At 40.6% G+C, this 16,895-nt stretch overlaps 1 protein-coding gene across 1 annotated transcript in view; it reads left to right on the forward strand.

Moving 5' to 3' along the window:
- Positions 1-16,895, forward strand: part of LOC115156595 (MAGUK p55 subfamily member 7-like) — a 52,798-nt gene that overhangs the window by 11,865 nt on the left and 24,038 nt on the right. Inside the window, exons 5-11 of the mRNA XM_029704090.1 lie at positions 2,180-2,261; positions 2,606-2,691; positions 4,128-4,208; positions 4,598-4,794; positions 5,494-5,558; positions 8,082-8,126; positions 12,130-12,300. Of these exons, the coding sequence (XP_029559950.1) occupies positions 2,180-2,261; positions 2,606-2,691; positions 4,128-4,208; positions 4,598-4,794; positions 5,494-5,558; positions 8,082-8,126; positions 12,130-12,300 (727 nt within the window). The remainder of the gene's footprint in view (positions 1-2,179; positions 2,262-2,605; positions 2,692-4,127; positions 4,209-4,597; positions 4,795-5,493; positions 5,559-8,081; positions 8,127-12,129; positions 12,301-16,895) is intronic.

Consider the following 16,895-nt stretch of genomic DNA (forward strand, 5'->3'; position numbering starts at 1 on the left):
TTTTGCACTATTGGTTAGAGCCTGTAAGTAAGCATTTCATTTTAAGGTCTACATCTGTTTTATTTGGCGCACATGACAAATAAACTTTGATTTGATTTGAAGCCACAAGCAACCTGGCCTCCAATTCAAGTGCTTATTGTGTAAATGTATATACGTTTTCAATAAATCTTTGGCGACGAAATATAGTTCACGTTGTCAATAATCCTTTGGTGTTGAGTTGTTTTGCCTCAAAGTTGCGCATGCATCGGTTTTGTTGCACCCGTCTATACGTCTCCAATTTGTATGCTCTTGTACGACCGCTAGTCCATTCGTAACGTTACCTAATGTAACGTAACCTATCATATCATACTTAATGGAAGGACACAAATACCTACAGTATTTCAGACAGAATTCACGGTGTGTTACCTGTAAAAAAATCTGCCAATGTTTATATGACCCCTTTTCAAACAGTCCCATCTTTACCACTTTCTTGCCAGTATACCCCCTTATATACATCCCGGTGTGTAACCGGCACTGAGGGTGGGAGGGGTTGGAAACATGGGCAGGAATGGTACACCCAAGTGATCATTGTGCGTCAGGACGTCAGAGTCGCAGCACATAAGAGCCTAGTGTGTGCCAATGCTACTTCTCGATTATCGCTTTCAAGAAAATACTGCGATCATGTCTACGTCCCTTGGCGTGTTTTACTGTACCGCGATATTTACCCCCTACACCTTTCAGATATAAAGAAGTTTGTATGGTAAAGATTGCAGGTTTTTGTCTACATATAAAAGGGGTAAAATAAGCAAACTAAATCATACGAATTGCCCTGAGGCCAGGTGTCACGGCTGTTCGAAGGATCGGACCAAAATGCAGCGTGTTCGTAGTTCCACATATTTATTAATCGTGAAACTGAATGCAATACACTTAAATACTTGAATATACAAAAACAACAAACCGTGACACAGAGAGGAAAACACACTACTCAAAAGATAATAACCCACAAACAGGAATAGAAAAACCTACTGATCTCTAATCAGAGGCAATGAGGATCAGCTGCCTCCAATTAGAGATCAACCCCAAACAATTCCAACATAGAAATGGACAAACTAGAACTTAAACATAGAACAACCCAAAACACCCCGTCACGCCCTGCCCTACTCTACTATAGAAAATGACATCTTACTAGGGTCAGGACGTGACACCAGGTTGGCTCATGCTGCAACAATATGGGACATGTGCTGAGGGTTAAAGCCATAGAAAATAGCTTTTAAGAACATTCCTATTGTCATTTTATTGTAGTCTAGTCATAGCCTAAGTAGCTGAATGTTTCTGGGTGCTAAGGTAAATTGTAGTCACACAACCTAGTCCATGGAAGCCACACATGTGAAGGTGTAACCAGGACAAAAGCCTCAAGTTGGAAAGACAACATAAGGAGCAGGGTTACAGAAAAACCTGGGGGCTGCAAAGTCTTTCCATACTAAAGCTTTGGAGAGTAAATTCTTCCATATCTTTGCTGCCATATATCTACAGTGACACATTGCAGAGTTTGAGCATTGTTGTGTCTGGGACTCTCTCTCTGTATGTGTGTATGTATGTGTGTGTGAACAATCGTGGTTGGATGGTATTTCCGGCCAATAATAGAAAACATACTGTTATGCAGACTGATAAGTATTACCAAACTTACACATATGGAAGTTTAGTGCTGACCTTTTTAAGACTGGATCTGTTTTATTGATGCAATATGCCGCCATTTTTCTGAGCCGTAATGCAAAGTTCTCCACCCTGACGTGACCTGATTGTTGGTAATGGCATGAGATGCTGTGTTTCCAATGTGTTTTTCCCCCCATTGATAACATCTGGTAAAAAAAATAAAAAGTGCGATAACCTCTCCAGCTATGTGATTATGTCCATTACCCACTCCCAAAATGGTTCTGTCTCTAAACAAATTGCAGTGGCAATTTAAGTGACATTTAAGGCCTGGGGTAACAGCATCAATGTTCATGGCTTTATTAGAAGATTGCTTATTGGGAGCAGCAAACGGTGAGCAGACATGATTGTTTTCTCTGTTATTAACATCAATGAAGACCTTGTTGTACCATTCCGTCTATCTTTTTGGCCCTCACTCACTTTCTCATCCCTCCTTTTTTTCTTCATGCTCCCTTTGTTAATCCAGCTGTTTTCTCTCTCTCTCTTTCAGGGGGCCACCATAAAGAGAGATGAATCCACTGGAGCTATAGTTGTAGCAAGGATCATGAGAGGGGGTGCTGCAGACAAAAGTGGTAAAAATAATTTAAAATGTGAATTGATGAACAATGAAATTGTATCAATAATATATTACATTGGGATGTGTGAAGCTTACTCCCCAGCCTGAAGTGTCCCCACTTGTGCCAGCAAATAGCTAGCTATTTGAGTGGGGCCAATTGGTAAGACACTTCAGGAGGGTGGTCACGTGTGCTTGCAAGGCAGAGTTCTTGCCAGGTATGGGCCGAATCAGGAGGAAATGGTACTCACTAGGCAAGCAGAGTGATGTCCTTTACATACATACAATGTAATAGCAGTGTAATCATACATTTATAAAACGTTTCAGAGAAATTAGTGCTCTTTAATCAAAGATATTTTGCAGGTCTGATTCATGAGGGCGATGAGCTAAGGGAAGTCAATGGAGTCCAAATGGAGGATAAGACACCGGAGGAAATCATTCCTATTATGGTGTGAGTGTGTGTGGTCTGTTTCAAGTCTGTAAGTCTGGCCAAGTGTGGCTAGTGTCTAGCTTAGATGTAATGTCCACATTTAGATTTCCGCCTAAATAGACATACCCAAAAGTAACTGCTCTTCATGTGTAAATACATGATTCTGACATGCCCAAACTTGGTATATTTGTAAAGAAGACATCTGGGAGATTATGAGGAAATGATCAGAAGATAGATAGAAGTTACATAGTTCAGAATACATAAGATCAAGCACACACAAAATAACAGTTTTTTTTATTTTTTAAAGTAATCTTTCATTGACAAGCTATAAGTGAATTATTGATGCCCAGAGCTGGAAACACATCAGATGGCTTCCACAACATGTGAACAATATCAGAAAAAAACTGGGATTGATAGACCTAACAACTAGAAACGGGCAGATATGTAAGTGGCGTCAGTGCTATTAATTCCAGTGCTATTACACATTTACAATCCCTAAATGCTATTTGTTCAGTATAAAAACACAATTTCTACCAATACAACCTCACTCAAACATTGTGGTGGTGTTATGGGGTATCCAGGGTATATTCAAGTGTCCTTTCAACCTCTCCAAAGTGTCTGCATGTGATAATTGCACACTGGATGTACCTAAAAGTTATTGTTCACTATAAAAACTACATTTCTACAACACCAACCTCTCTTAAACATTGTGGTGATGTCAGGGGACATACAGGGGATATCCAAGTGTTTTTCATCACATTTGTCATGCGCAAAGATATAGTCACTCGGTGGACATTGGATGTTGCCATTAAGTCATACATCATCAGATAACATTGGCAATAGGCTAGAATTGTTCTGAGCTATAGCTCCAACACAGACCAAATTGAAGCTTACCTTGTAAGATATTTGTTGTTTGGTGAAAACGTTATGTAAAATAAACCTTTTGACTCTCAGGGCTGGTGATCAATAACGGTAGGTCACAGGCAGACAAATAAGACATCCTCATGATCTGTGGAGGCCCGGCTTTCGGTGTGAATCAAAGTATTCCGTATTTATTTTGTTTATGCTTTACAACGCTAACCGGAATGTAGGTAGCAGCCATCTTGAAATTAGGTCATTGGCTTGGCCTGCCCTTATACATTCGTATGCCTATATATGGTAGTAAGACAACAAATATTTTAAGGCACAAAGCAATAGCCAAGATTCTCAGCTTTCTGCAGACACCCTGCTTTTGCAGATAGGAGCTACCGTTCTCACACCAGACTGAATTGAATAAAATAAATCAAAAAGGGTCCCCAAATATGGGATCTTTACATTTAAGAGGCTAGCTGCTTGTAAACTTGGATCATTGTATGTATTTGCTTGCATCACACATCCCTGATGTGTTTGTGTGGTCTAATGTGTACCTGTCTGTGTGTCAGTCAAGTCTACATTCTGTGATTATTTTTGTGCCAGGCTCAATCGCAGGGAGAGGTGACGTTTAAAGTGATACCGGTGCCTGGCATCAAGGAAGAGCTGTCAGCCAATGAGACTATGGTAAAGCTATCGTGCTCTGCTTATATTGGTTCTTTGGCATTTCAGACAAATAACAGCATCAGAGTATGAGATAGCAACATGAAAACCATACACCACCACCACAGCACTTTCTCCTAGGATGTTCAAGACGCTATTGTTGAATCACTGGTGGCAGGTAGCCCAGCAGTTAGAGCATTGGGCCAGTACCCGAACGTTGCTGGTTGCAATACCTGAGCCCGAGACAAGGTGAAAAATCTGCCGATGTGCCCTTGATCAAAGCACCTAACCCTAATTTGATCCAGGGGCGCCGCACTATTATTGCTGACCATGTAAATTAACATATTTCATTGCACGTATCTGGTAAAAAAATTATGAAGTAAAGCTCTTGTGTTTTTTGTTGCGGTTCTCAGTTATTTGTGCGGTCGCTCTTTGACTACAATCCTGAGGAGGACCCTGCCATTCCCTGTAGACAGGCAGGGCTGGGCTTCAAGAGTGGGGACATCCTTCAGATTGTTAACCAGGAGGACGACACCTGGTGGCAAGCCTGTCGTCATGGTGACAGCAACTCCCGAGCAGGACTCATCCCCTCCAGGCAACTTCAGGAGAGGTGGGCCTCCATGTCCATGGTCAATCTATGCACAACCATTCATAACTACCCTCACATCAGCTTTGTGTTAGTTTGACTTGTTATGTAGTTTTCTTAACTCCAATCTTAACCGTTTTCTTAACTCGATAAAGTTATTTGACAGCAATACAAACCGCTATTGTATGTCTATATCACTTTGAGATGACATCTCAAACACTAGAACAGTACATGAATGTTCAATTAGAAGATGAGAACACAGTAAAGTCCCCAGTTTCTATGGTCTTTTAAATTTGAATGTTTTCACTCAAGCATGATGCTCCAGAAAGGTTTTAACAACAGTAAAAAAAATAATTCAGTGTTGAAGGGTGGTCAACCTGGAGTTCTGAACCTTTTGATAAATTGAAACTATTTTTATTTTACTAGGCAAGTCAGTGAAGAACAAATTCTTATTTTCAATGACGGCCTAGGAACAGTGGGTTAACTGCCTTGTTCAGGGGCAGAACGACAGATCTGTACCTTATCAGCTCGGGGATTCGAACTTGCAACCTTTCAGTTATTAGCCCAACGCTCTAACCACTAGGTTACCCTGCCGCCCCGGCAGCTAAATTGAGGTTTGAGGAACATTATCCCTAGTCTGATCCATTATGGCACCAAAATTGTTCACTCAGGTAAATGGTACTCTATACAATGGCATAACTGTTCTCTTTTTCTTTCCTTTAGGAGAGTCGCTCTCCAGCGGCCCAAAGCCTTATTTAAACCTCAGAGAGTCCCCAAAAAAGTGACAGGTGATGATCTCTCCAATAAACCCCCACCTGCATTGAGTAAACAGTCATTTAGCACTCTCCCAGGACAAAGGCTGAAGGTCTAAGGTCATACCTGAAGGTCAAGGTGAAAGTCACACGTCAGGGCAATGCCACATGTGGAAGGGAATCCCTTAGGATCGCACCAAGGTCAATCCATAAAGAATCTCAGAAAAGGTCCTAGGAATCCTGTTAAAACCTGTGTTAAGACATAGCTTTTATTTTTACCCATAAGAGTATTCTCAGCACTTACAACCAATGTTCTATTCTGTTTGGATACAGGTCCAGATCTGAGTTAAATGCACAATACTTTCAAATACTATACTGCAATACCATATTACTTATCAGATTTTCACAAGGAGTAGCTCAGTTAATCAGTTAACATACTCAAGCACTATGTACTACGTCAGTGTTTCCCAAATGGTAGCAACTGATGGGTCTTGAATAGTTAATCTAGGGCAGTGGTCCCCAAACTTTTCTTAGCCGAGATCACTTTGAGTCAAAATGAAGGCTGAGATCTGCCGCTCAGATTTTTTTTAACATGACTTAAAAACAGTTCTGTAGCAATGATGTTTGTAGTATGCTATATGCCCAGTACATTAACACTGCATATTGGATATGCTTGAATTGCCCTGCCAATGTTGTTCTTATACTATTTAAAAATTATATTTCAAAACTTGAGGTATATGATCATACCGGTAATAGATAGATCATCATTTGTTGTGTTACTTGTGAGGCAAAGCTGAGTGAGCATACATTTAAATGATGTGCTTTCTTTATTTTACTGGACTGATTGTGCCTGCATCTGATTGCCAGTCTCAGCGGTGGGAGAGCATCAGAGGGTCCGCCTCTCACTGTCGGACCGTCCCTCAGCTCTCTCCTCTCCATTAATAGTGAAGGCGGCTAGGCGAACCGAACAAATGCGCTTGCATACTCCCTTAAAAGAGCTTCACTTGAAAAATAATTAAAAGTGGCAATAGTACTGTTTGTCAACCTTGAGATGCCATAGCCAGTATACGCTTCCTCAAAGTAGTCAGAATTATTCTAAGATAACGCAAGAAATCTGTCATTAATTTTGACGTTTTTGTTAAGGAGATCTTAGTCACACAATTTTGCATCTAGCTACAATGTTTGGTGCAGTATTTCTCAAGTGAGAAAATGTGTATGGAAACAAGTCGTCTATCGTTGAATGACAACAAATACTTAATTGAAGAATCCTTACTGTTGACCAATGACCGACGAAGGGGCATAGCCTTCAGCTCCCGAACTTCAGCTTGCCTCGAGAAAATATTTTGTGTGCACGAACAACCAAAAGAATCTCTTGCCAAAGACCAAAACGAACAAACACATGACATTTTGTCACCACAATATAGTTTGCATGAACTGTTCCGAACTGTTTCAGATGGGAAGCATGCGGGCGCTTGCACAAATGTATGTTGTTCCTTCTTTGACCAGAGAAAGTAAAATATCACTTGATATTAAAAACACATAGCCGCTAATAATAATAACGCAAGCCTATCGATACACTTTGCTGCTCATTCGTTGAAGCTGCAATGCTGGATGCAGCATGAGTGGAGGAGCACATTTCATTGCTTATAAAAGTGTTGACAGTGCTGAATAAAAACTTTAACATGAACTCACTCACAAAAACAGCAGCTTTTTGCTGTATTCCTTGACAGTCTGTCTATAGTCAAGGTTTAAGACGTTTTTAAATCACATTATCAATTTATTTTGACACTGTGATCTAAGCAATCCGATTGGTTAGTGGTAGGTCTATAGGTGCACTTGATTTGCTCTCCGGGCACGCAGAGAAGGCAGAGTTTGTACCTTCAGACACATTAAATGGTTCAAAATGCCAGAACGAATGGTTGGGGGCCAGGAAAATAAATATAATAATTTCAACACTGCAAATTGAACATAACTAAGCCCAAATGAGATTGTATTTGAAATAACAACAATTTTATAGCTTGATTGAGACACGATCACGTCTTTTTTATTTTGTGGGAATAGATTCCCTAAATTAAACACATTTTTAGCTGAATTCCTGGTGATTTTACAGTCTTTTTTTATCCAAAACATTTGTATTCTTATTTTTTTTGCTAAAAACTTTGGGGCCCCCCCAAAACATCACTCGTGGGCTGATTTTGGCCTGCAGGCTGCCTGATGCCAACCACTGCTTTATGGGCCTATTTATGAACCACTGTTTTATAAGTATTCCTTCCTTCATCTGTGTAGAGACATAACTAACTACTGTATCCATGATTCATTTGTCTTGTTTTGTATCCATGCTTCTCAGAAAAGGAGGAAGGTACTGCTTGCTTGTCATAGTTGGTCTTCTTTCACTTTATTGTTCTATCGAACAATGTAAAAAAAACTATTTACACCTGTGTTAAAAATAATAATATATAAAAAGTAATGTACTGATTTGATTAGGAATTAAAATTGTGTTCTGTTCCTTGATCCATCCTTCTCTCTTCCTCTCTCCCGTGTTCTGCTCTCTCTCTACAGTGGTGGAGGATGCAGACTATGGAGCTATTACTGGAATCCACATCGGTGAGATGTTAGGGATGAGGAATGAGGGATAGGGATGAGGAAAATGTATCACCTCCTTACTACCAATAAGATCCAGACACGGAATGAAAAACCAAGCAGGGGTTGAACTTGAGACGGACTAGAACCAGAAATCGACCCGGGCATTTCTAACATACCTGCCCGTTTTTAGACATACCCATTAGGTTAAAGATGGACCAGCCCATCTGGCATTTTCCCGAACTGCCATATGGCCAGTCCGTTTCTGGTTTGAAAAAAAGCTCTGTGTACAAACCAGATTATTCAATCAGTATGTGCTCCCCAGAGCTATAGGGGAAGCCAAGGAAAGATAATGAGTTTTCAAAAGCCAGATCATTTTCCCCATTTCTTCAGATCCCTTGGATGTGTTTGATGTCGGTTTAGCAATAGTGTGTTTGTCAGTGCGTTTGTGTGTGTGAGAGAGAGAGAGAGAGAATGTGTGTGTGTGTGTGTTTTGCTTTATCGAAACTTAAAATGCGTTTCCCAGACAGAATAATAGAAACAATGGGTAGCTGTCTGATCCTTGTTCATGGTCACCGGTGCATTATTAGGTTTCAAGCAGCAAGATCATGAGAAGAAACCCACATATTTGAATAAAAACCTGCATATTTGAATAGATACCCGCATATTTGATGTCAATGGAATCCTCATGTATCATTTTGCACTCCTGCTTCAGGCTTGACTGAGTTAAGTGTCAGGTGTTGTTTATTATTGGCTACTGAAGTTACAGCATGTCATATCTTTGTGCTGCGCATGTGTAGTGTCTGTCCAGATTCCAGAACAGGATGTGGTAGCGCTCTGTACTTTCTCTGAGTCTCAGCTCCAAAGTGCTATTGATTGTTTAATGGATGCCACACGACTGACAGCACGCTAGCTATCAATCAAATGTATTTATAAAGCCCTTTTTATATCAGCAGCTGTTTTGTAAGTCGCTCTGGATAAGAGCGTCTGCTAAATGACTTAAAAATTAAGAAACCCAGCCTAAAACCCCAAACAGCAAGCAATGCAGATGTAGAATCACGGTGGCAAGGGAAAACTCCCTAGAAAGGCAGGAACCTAGGAAGAAACCTAGAGAGGAACCAGGCTCTGAGGGGCGGCCTGTCCTCTTCTGGCTGTGCCGGGTGGAGATTATAAGAATACGTGGCCATTAAGATTGTTCTTCAAGATGTTCAAATGTTCATAGATGACCAGCAGGGTCAAATAATAATCACAGTGGTTGTAGAGGATGCAACAGGTCAGTACCTCAGGAGTAAATGTTAGTTGGCTTTTCATAGCTGAGCATTCAGAGGTCGAGGGAGGTCGAGAGAGAGAGAGACTCGAAAACAGCAGAATTTGGAAGAGGAGATACTGGAGAGGAGCAACTGGTGGGGTATGACATGCATGTGAAGTGCACTGAAGTACTCTAGATTATTTAGAGGGAAAAGGAACATAGGTAAACTTCAGAGTGTAGGAGGATGTAGTGTGCACTTCATAGTAGTTTAGTCCTGAAGGAGGAAGTTTGAATTTGAAAGTGAAGAAAAATAATACACGCACTGACTGCATAGGTTTTAGTATGTTCAGTACAGTACTATATGGAGGGTGTTTGCAGTGCAGCTAGAAGAGAAAAACATCATTATTTTTCCTATTTTAGATTCTGTTGATAATTTCAGACTGACTCTTGGTGACAGCGTCTTCTTGGAGATGCTCAGCATGCTCAATATCCTATTTCCTTAAACTACATGAATATCCTGTTACTGTAATCAAATGAATCGAATCTGATATTGGTTTAATTCGATCTCTGCCACCCTCTTCCAACTGTGCTGATTGATAAAGTCGGTAAAACTCATTCTTTCAAAGTGAAGTCAACACAGACGAAATGACAGTAATTGTAGCATTCAACAAGGAAAACAGGCCCAAATTCCTGTTATGCTTACTGATTTAACCTGCAACTGATGTCATAGCAATGTAAGACCCACATCTATAGCAGGCAGTTAGACCATGGAGGACATGCCAATCCGGGCCAGACCACATACACATGGCATAGGCTCTGTTTTCATTCAAGCCAATGCATGAAAGAACATTCAATCGTATGATGTCCTCTCCTTAGTCTCCTCAGAGTGGTGGAGTCGAGCTGTTGAGATGGTCGACAGTGCTTGTCAACAGGTTTGGTGGTGAGACTGGTGACAATTCTGTGTGATGCTCTTTTAAATCTCATACACATTTGCCTGTCTGCAGTTCTTCCTTCTCCTCATCGTCATTGCTGTATGTCATCATACCCAGCACTCGAGAGCCGCTTTTATTTTGCTCCCTGTTTGTGTAATTGCAGACATTCACTAGTCTGCTCATCTTACATTAAATATGGTGACTATATGCAGTAGGATTCGTGTATGACATGTACAGTACCAGTCAAAAGTTTGGACAAACCTACTCATTCAAGGGTTTTTATTTTTATTTACTATTTTCTACATTGTAGAATAATAGTAAAGACATCAAAACTATGAAATAACATATGGAATCATGTAGTATCCAAAAAAAGTGCTAAACAAACCAAAATAGATTTTATATTTGAGATTCTTCAAAGTAGTCACCCTTTGCCTTGATGACAGCTTTGCACACTCTTTGCATTCTCTCAACCAGCTTCATGAGGAATGCTTTTCCAACAGTCTTGAATGAGTTCCCACATATGCTTAGCACTTGTTGGCTGTTTTTCCTTCACTCTGCGGTCCAACTCACCTAAACCATCTCAAATGTGTTGAGGTTGGGTGATTGTGGAGGCCAGGTCATCTGATGCAGCACTCCATCACTCTCCTTGGTCAAATAGCCCTTACACAGCCTAGAGGTGTGTTTTTGGGTCATTGTCCTGTTGAAAAACAAGTGATAGTCCCACTAAGCACAAACCAGATGGGATGTCGTATCGCTGCAGAATGCTGTGGTAGCCATGCTGGTTAAGTGTGCCTTGAATTCTAAATAAATCACCAAGTGTCACAAGCAAAGCACCATCACACCTCCATGCATCACAGTGGGAACCACACATGCAGAGATCATCCCTTCACCTACTCTGCATCTTACAAGAACATAGCAGTTGGAACCCAAAAATTTACATTTGGACTCAGACCAAAGGACAGATTTCCACTGGTCTAATGTCCATTGCTGTTTCTTGGCCCAAGCAAGTCTCTTCTTCTTATGTGTCCTTTAGTAGTGGTTTGTTTGCAGAAATTTGACCACGAGGCCTGATACATGCAGTCTCCTCTGAACAGTTGATGAGTTACATGAAGTCTGTGAAGCATTTATTTGGGCTGCAATTTCTGAAGCTGGTATCTCTAATGAACGTATCCTCTGCAGCAGAGGTAACTCTGGGTCTTCCTTTCCTGTGTCAGTCCTCATGAGAGCCAGTTTCATCCCAGCACTTGATGGGTTTTGCGACTGCACTTGAAGAAATGTTCAAAGTTCTTGAAACGTTCCGTATTGACTGACCTTCATGTCTTAAAGTAATGATGGGCTGTCATTTCTCTTTGCTTATTTGAGCTGTTCTTGACTTAATATGGACTTAGTATTTTACCAAATAGGTCTGTCTTCTGTATACCACCCTTACCTTGTCAAAACACAACTGATTGGCTCAAACACATTAAGAAGTAAAGAAAATTCACAAACTTTTAATAAGGCATACCTGTTAATTGAAATACATTCCAGGTGACTACCTCATGAAGGTGGATGAGAGAATGCCAAGCGTGTGCAAAGCTGTCATCAAGGCAAAGGGTGGCTACTATGAAGAATCTAAAAATGTAAAATATATTTTGATTTGAGTATGTGTGTCAACTTTTGACTAGTACTGTAGCTGCCAACTGCGTAACATCTAATATTGTGTTATTTTGCTCTGTTGCATGTGCTGCCTCTGGTGAGACATTTGACTTGTCGAACACACAGACATTGAAATTAACATTCACACACACCCACCCCCACACACATGCACACAGTGACAGGTTTGTGACAGGTATCTCTTTCCCTGCAGCTGGTCTGAGAAGGAGTTTCCAGCTGGGCAGGAGAGGCGGTAGGAGTGGGAGTGTTGAGTCTAAAAGGAAGAGCCAGGAGATGGGAGGAGCCACACAGACACCCACCTACCTGGAGGTGGCCCCGTACTGCAGGGACCCCAAAGAGGGACGTCGGCTGGTCCTGCTGGTTGGTGAGTAGGAGACAAGCATTGTTACGAATCCCTTTGGCCCAGCGGTCTAGGGGGGATGGATACGAGACCCGTAAAATAAATCATGCAAATTATAATAGTGATAAAGAATAGTGAGAACCAAAAACCACAGACAACTGAAATCTACCGTCAAACTCAAAAGGTTTATTTTAAACACACGGTAAAGGGGTGTGAGAAAAGGGGCTGAGCTGGACCCAAGCAAAGAAACAATAAGCCAAAAACACCCTTAAGCTAGACTAGCCTATTTCAAGAACAGTTAGCTAACTAACCAAAAATACAGTGGGTGGTCCGCCCAGTTCTAACTAGGATACTTAGGAATACTGTGTCTACGGGTAATGTATGCCCATGGGCGACTTGTCTTGGTACCCCCTTTTCCCACCAAACAAACAAACAGTCAAACAACAAAACAATACTCACAGGATTACCGGACAAATGTGACATGTAGTTGAAAAAACAAAAGAGATCAATACAGCGATAGAGCGGGTGACACAGAGAGCGATTGAGTGAATGAACACAAAGATTGATCTGGGGAGAAAACAACTGACTGGGTTTTTAAACCAAGGGAAAGGGGCTGTGATAGGTTGAGGGAAAAGGAACAGGTGTCTTCTGATTGGGGACTGATTGATGACTGATTGGGGAGTGATGATTGTCACCTGTGAGGAGGAGAAGGAGAGAAAAGAAGCACACACCGGATACATACACAGGATACCTGTATCCGTAACAAGCATATACCAAGAAATACAGCCATATGAAGACCACCACAGCCATATGAAGACCACCACAGCCATATGAAGACCAACACAGCCATATGAAGACCAACACAGCCATATAAAGCTTGTTCATGCTTGGGTATACAGTGCATTCAGAAAGTATTCAGACCCCTTCCGTTTTTCCACATTTTGTTACGTTACAGCCTTATTCTAAAATGGATTAAATTAATTGTGTTCCTCCTCAATCTACACACAATACCCCATAATGAAAAAACAAAACAGGTTTTTAGAAACCTTCCATTGATACGGGAAAAAAATAATTTTATCCATTTTAGAATAAGGCTTAACGTACCAAAATGTGGAGAAAGTCAAGGGGTCTGAAAACTTTCCAAATGCAAACTTTCCTGGCTGCTTTTAGCAACTCCGAGTGGCACAGCGGTCTAAGCGGTTCGAATCCAGGCTGTATCACAACTGGCCATGATTGGGAGTCCCATAGGGCGGTGCAAAATTGCCCCAGCGTCGTCCGGGTTTGGCTGGTGTAGGCCGTCATTGTAAATAAGAATTTGTTCTTAACTGACTTGCCTAGCTAAATAAAAGGTTAAAATAAAAATACAGTAGTGTTGCTCCTTATTGGGTTGAAAAAAACTGAACAGTCCAGGTAAGAAGTTAAATTACATTTCAGCTTACTGTGCCGGTGGGCAGGATGGTTGTTCTTAAAACAGGGCGAATTTGAGACAAAATATCTAAAGGTCCGTCTTATTTCCAAAGGTGGGTTTGCTGTAGACAAACACAGTCTGCTTAAACTAATAACACACAAACATTTATACGTTTTCATGTCTTTATTGAACACACCGTGTAAACATTCACAGTGCAGGGTGGAAAAAGTATGTGAACCCCTGGATTTAATAACTGGTTGACCCTCCTTTGGCAGCAATAACCTCGACCAAACATTTTCTGTAGTTGCGGGTCAGACCTGCACAGTGGTCAGGAGGAAGTTTGGACCATTCCTCTTTACAAAACTGTTTCAGTTAGGCAATATTCTTGGGATATCTGGTGTGAACTGCTCCCTTGAGGTCATGCCACATCATCTCAATCGGGTTGAGATCAGGACTCTGACTGGGAAGGCGTATTTTCTTCTGTTGAAGCCATTCTGTTGATTTACTTCTGTGTTTTGGGTCGTCGTCATGTTGCATCACCCAACTTCTGTTGAGCTTCAATTGGCGGACAGATCGCCTAACATTCTCCTGCACAATGTCTTGATAAACTTGGGAATTCTTTTTTCCGTCGATGATAGCAAGCTGTCCAGGCCCTGAGGCAGCAAAGCAGCCCCAAACCATAATTTTACAGTTGGGATGAGGTTTTGATGTTGGTGTGCTGTGCCTTTTTTTCTCCACACATAGTGCTTTGTGTTCCTTCCAAACAATTCAACTGTAGTTTCATCTGTCCACAGAATATTTTGCCAGTCGCGCTGTGTAACATCCAGGTGCACTTTTGCAAACTTCAGACATGCAGCAATGATTTTTTGGGGGACAGAAGTGGCTTCTTTCGTGGTGTCCTCCCATGAACACCACTCTTGTTTAGTGTTTTACGTGTCGTTGACTCGTCAACAGAGATGTTAGCATGTTCCAAAGGCTTATGTAAGTCTTTAGCTGACACTCTAGGATTCTTCTTAACCTCTTTGAGCATGCTGCGCTGTGCTCTTGCAGTCATCTTTGCAGGACGGCCACCCCTATGGAGTGTAGCAACAGTGCTGAACTTTCTCCATTTATAGACAATTTGTCTTACGTGGACTGATGAACATCAAGGCTTTTAGAGATACTTTTGTAACCCTTTCCAGCTTTATGCAAGTCAACAATTCTTAATCTTAAGTCTTCTGAGAGCTCTTTTGTTCGAGCCATGGTTCACATCAGTCAATGCTTCTTGTGAATAGCAAACTCCAATTGGAGATGTTGGTTAGAGCTGCCCTGCCCTATAAAAAACATTCACAATCTAGTCTCATTGATTGGACTCCAGGTTAGTTGACTCTTGACTCCAATTAGCTTTTGGAGAAGTCATTAGCGTAGGGGTTCACATACTTTTTCCAACCTACACTGTGAATGTTTAAATGATGTATTCAATATAGGCAAGTAAAATACAATAATTTGTGTGTTGGGGCTAGGGGGCAGTATTGAGAATTTTGAAAAAAATATGTGCCCATTTTTAACTGCCACCTACACCAACTCAGAAGCTAGGATATGCATATTATTACCAGATTTGGATAGAACACACTCTGAATTTTCTAAAACTGTTTGAATGGTGTCTGTAAGTATAACAAAACTCATATGGCAGGCAAAAACCTGAGAAAAAAAAAAGAATTTTGTGGCTGTACTATTTTTTTGAGTCATTGTTTAATAGATAACACAGTGAGAAAGGATTCATTTCGCAACTCCTACAGCTTCCACTAGATGTCAGCGATCTTTATAAAGTTGTTTGAAGCGTCTATGATGAACAGAGACCGGATGACAAGGAAGAGAAGTTGACCTCCCTGGGATGTCGTCACTTCATTATTGGCCGCACCTGCGCAATCATGTGACGCGAGACATTTTTCAAAAACGTTTTTCTAGACACAGGAGAGGTCGGGTTGAAACATTACTGATGTTTCACGTTAAAAATGGCTCTAAAGATTGATGCTAAACAACGTTTGACATGTTTGAACGAACGTAAATAGATTAATTTTTCAACTTTTTAAACTTTTCGCCGTGACTTCCCACCCCCCCGCGCTACTTTTTAGTAGCCACCGAAGCCTAACAACTTGGAGTTATTTGGACATCAATTATGAACTTTGTCAAAAGAAACCACATTTGTTGTGGACCTGGGATTCCTGGAAGTGCCAATGGATGAAGATAATCAAAGGTAATGGATTATTGACAATAGTATTATTGATATTACATGGTTACAAGATGATGCTAACCTATATAGCCTAGCCTATTGTTCTTAGCACAGCACCCGGTTTATTGCAACTTGTGATTTCCCAGTAAAGTTATTTTGAAATCTGGCAAGACAGTAGCATTTACGAAATGTTAAACTATAATTATTTGAATGACAATATTATAATTTACCAATGTTTTCGAATAGTAATTTTGTAAATTGTAACGTTGTTCACCGGAAGCATTTCAGAGAAGAAAAAAATCTGAATTTCACCGCTACTGTAAAATGCTGTTTTTGGATATAAATATGAACTTGATGGAACAAAAAATGCATGTATTGTGTAACATAATGTCCTAGGAGTGTCATCTGAGGAAGATTGTCAAAGGTTAGTGCATCATTTTAGCTGGTTATCTGTTTTGACGCCTGTCTTTGAATTGACAAAACATTACACACAGCTATTTTCAATGTACTCTCCTAACATAACCTAACTTTATGCTTTCGCCGTAAAGCCTCTTTGAAATCGGACAATGTGGTTGGATTTAGGAGATGTTTATCTTTCAAATGGTGAGAAATAGTTGATTGTTTGAGAAATTGAAATTATTAGATTCTTGCAGTTTTTAATTTCCCGCCATGGTCACTTGACAATGAATCCCATTAACGGGATAAGATCCCCAAGAGGTTTTAAGCACACTATGTTTGTCTATTGTTATGACTTAGATTAATATCAGATCAAATTGTATGACCAATTTATGCAGAAATCAAGGTAATTCCAAAGGGTTCACATACTTTTTCTTGCCACTGTAGCATGCTTCTGTCTATTTGAGCTGGTCAGTATGTCTGGGTAATCCTGTCTAATGCTGCTTTTTTTATCGTATTGTGTATTAAAACTTAAGTGTTGCTCTCCACTTTCTGGAGGACTGAGTTTTGAAATTAGTTGAATTCGAGTATGATAGCTAAGGA

Source organism: Salmo trutta, chromosome 21 (genome assembly GCF_901001165.1).
Source record: "Salmo trutta chromosome 21, fSalTru1.1, whole genome shotgun sequence".
In the NCBI taxonomy this organism is placed as follows: Eukaryota; Metazoa; Chordata; class Actinopteri; order Salmoniformes; family Salmonidae; genus Salmo; species Salmo trutta.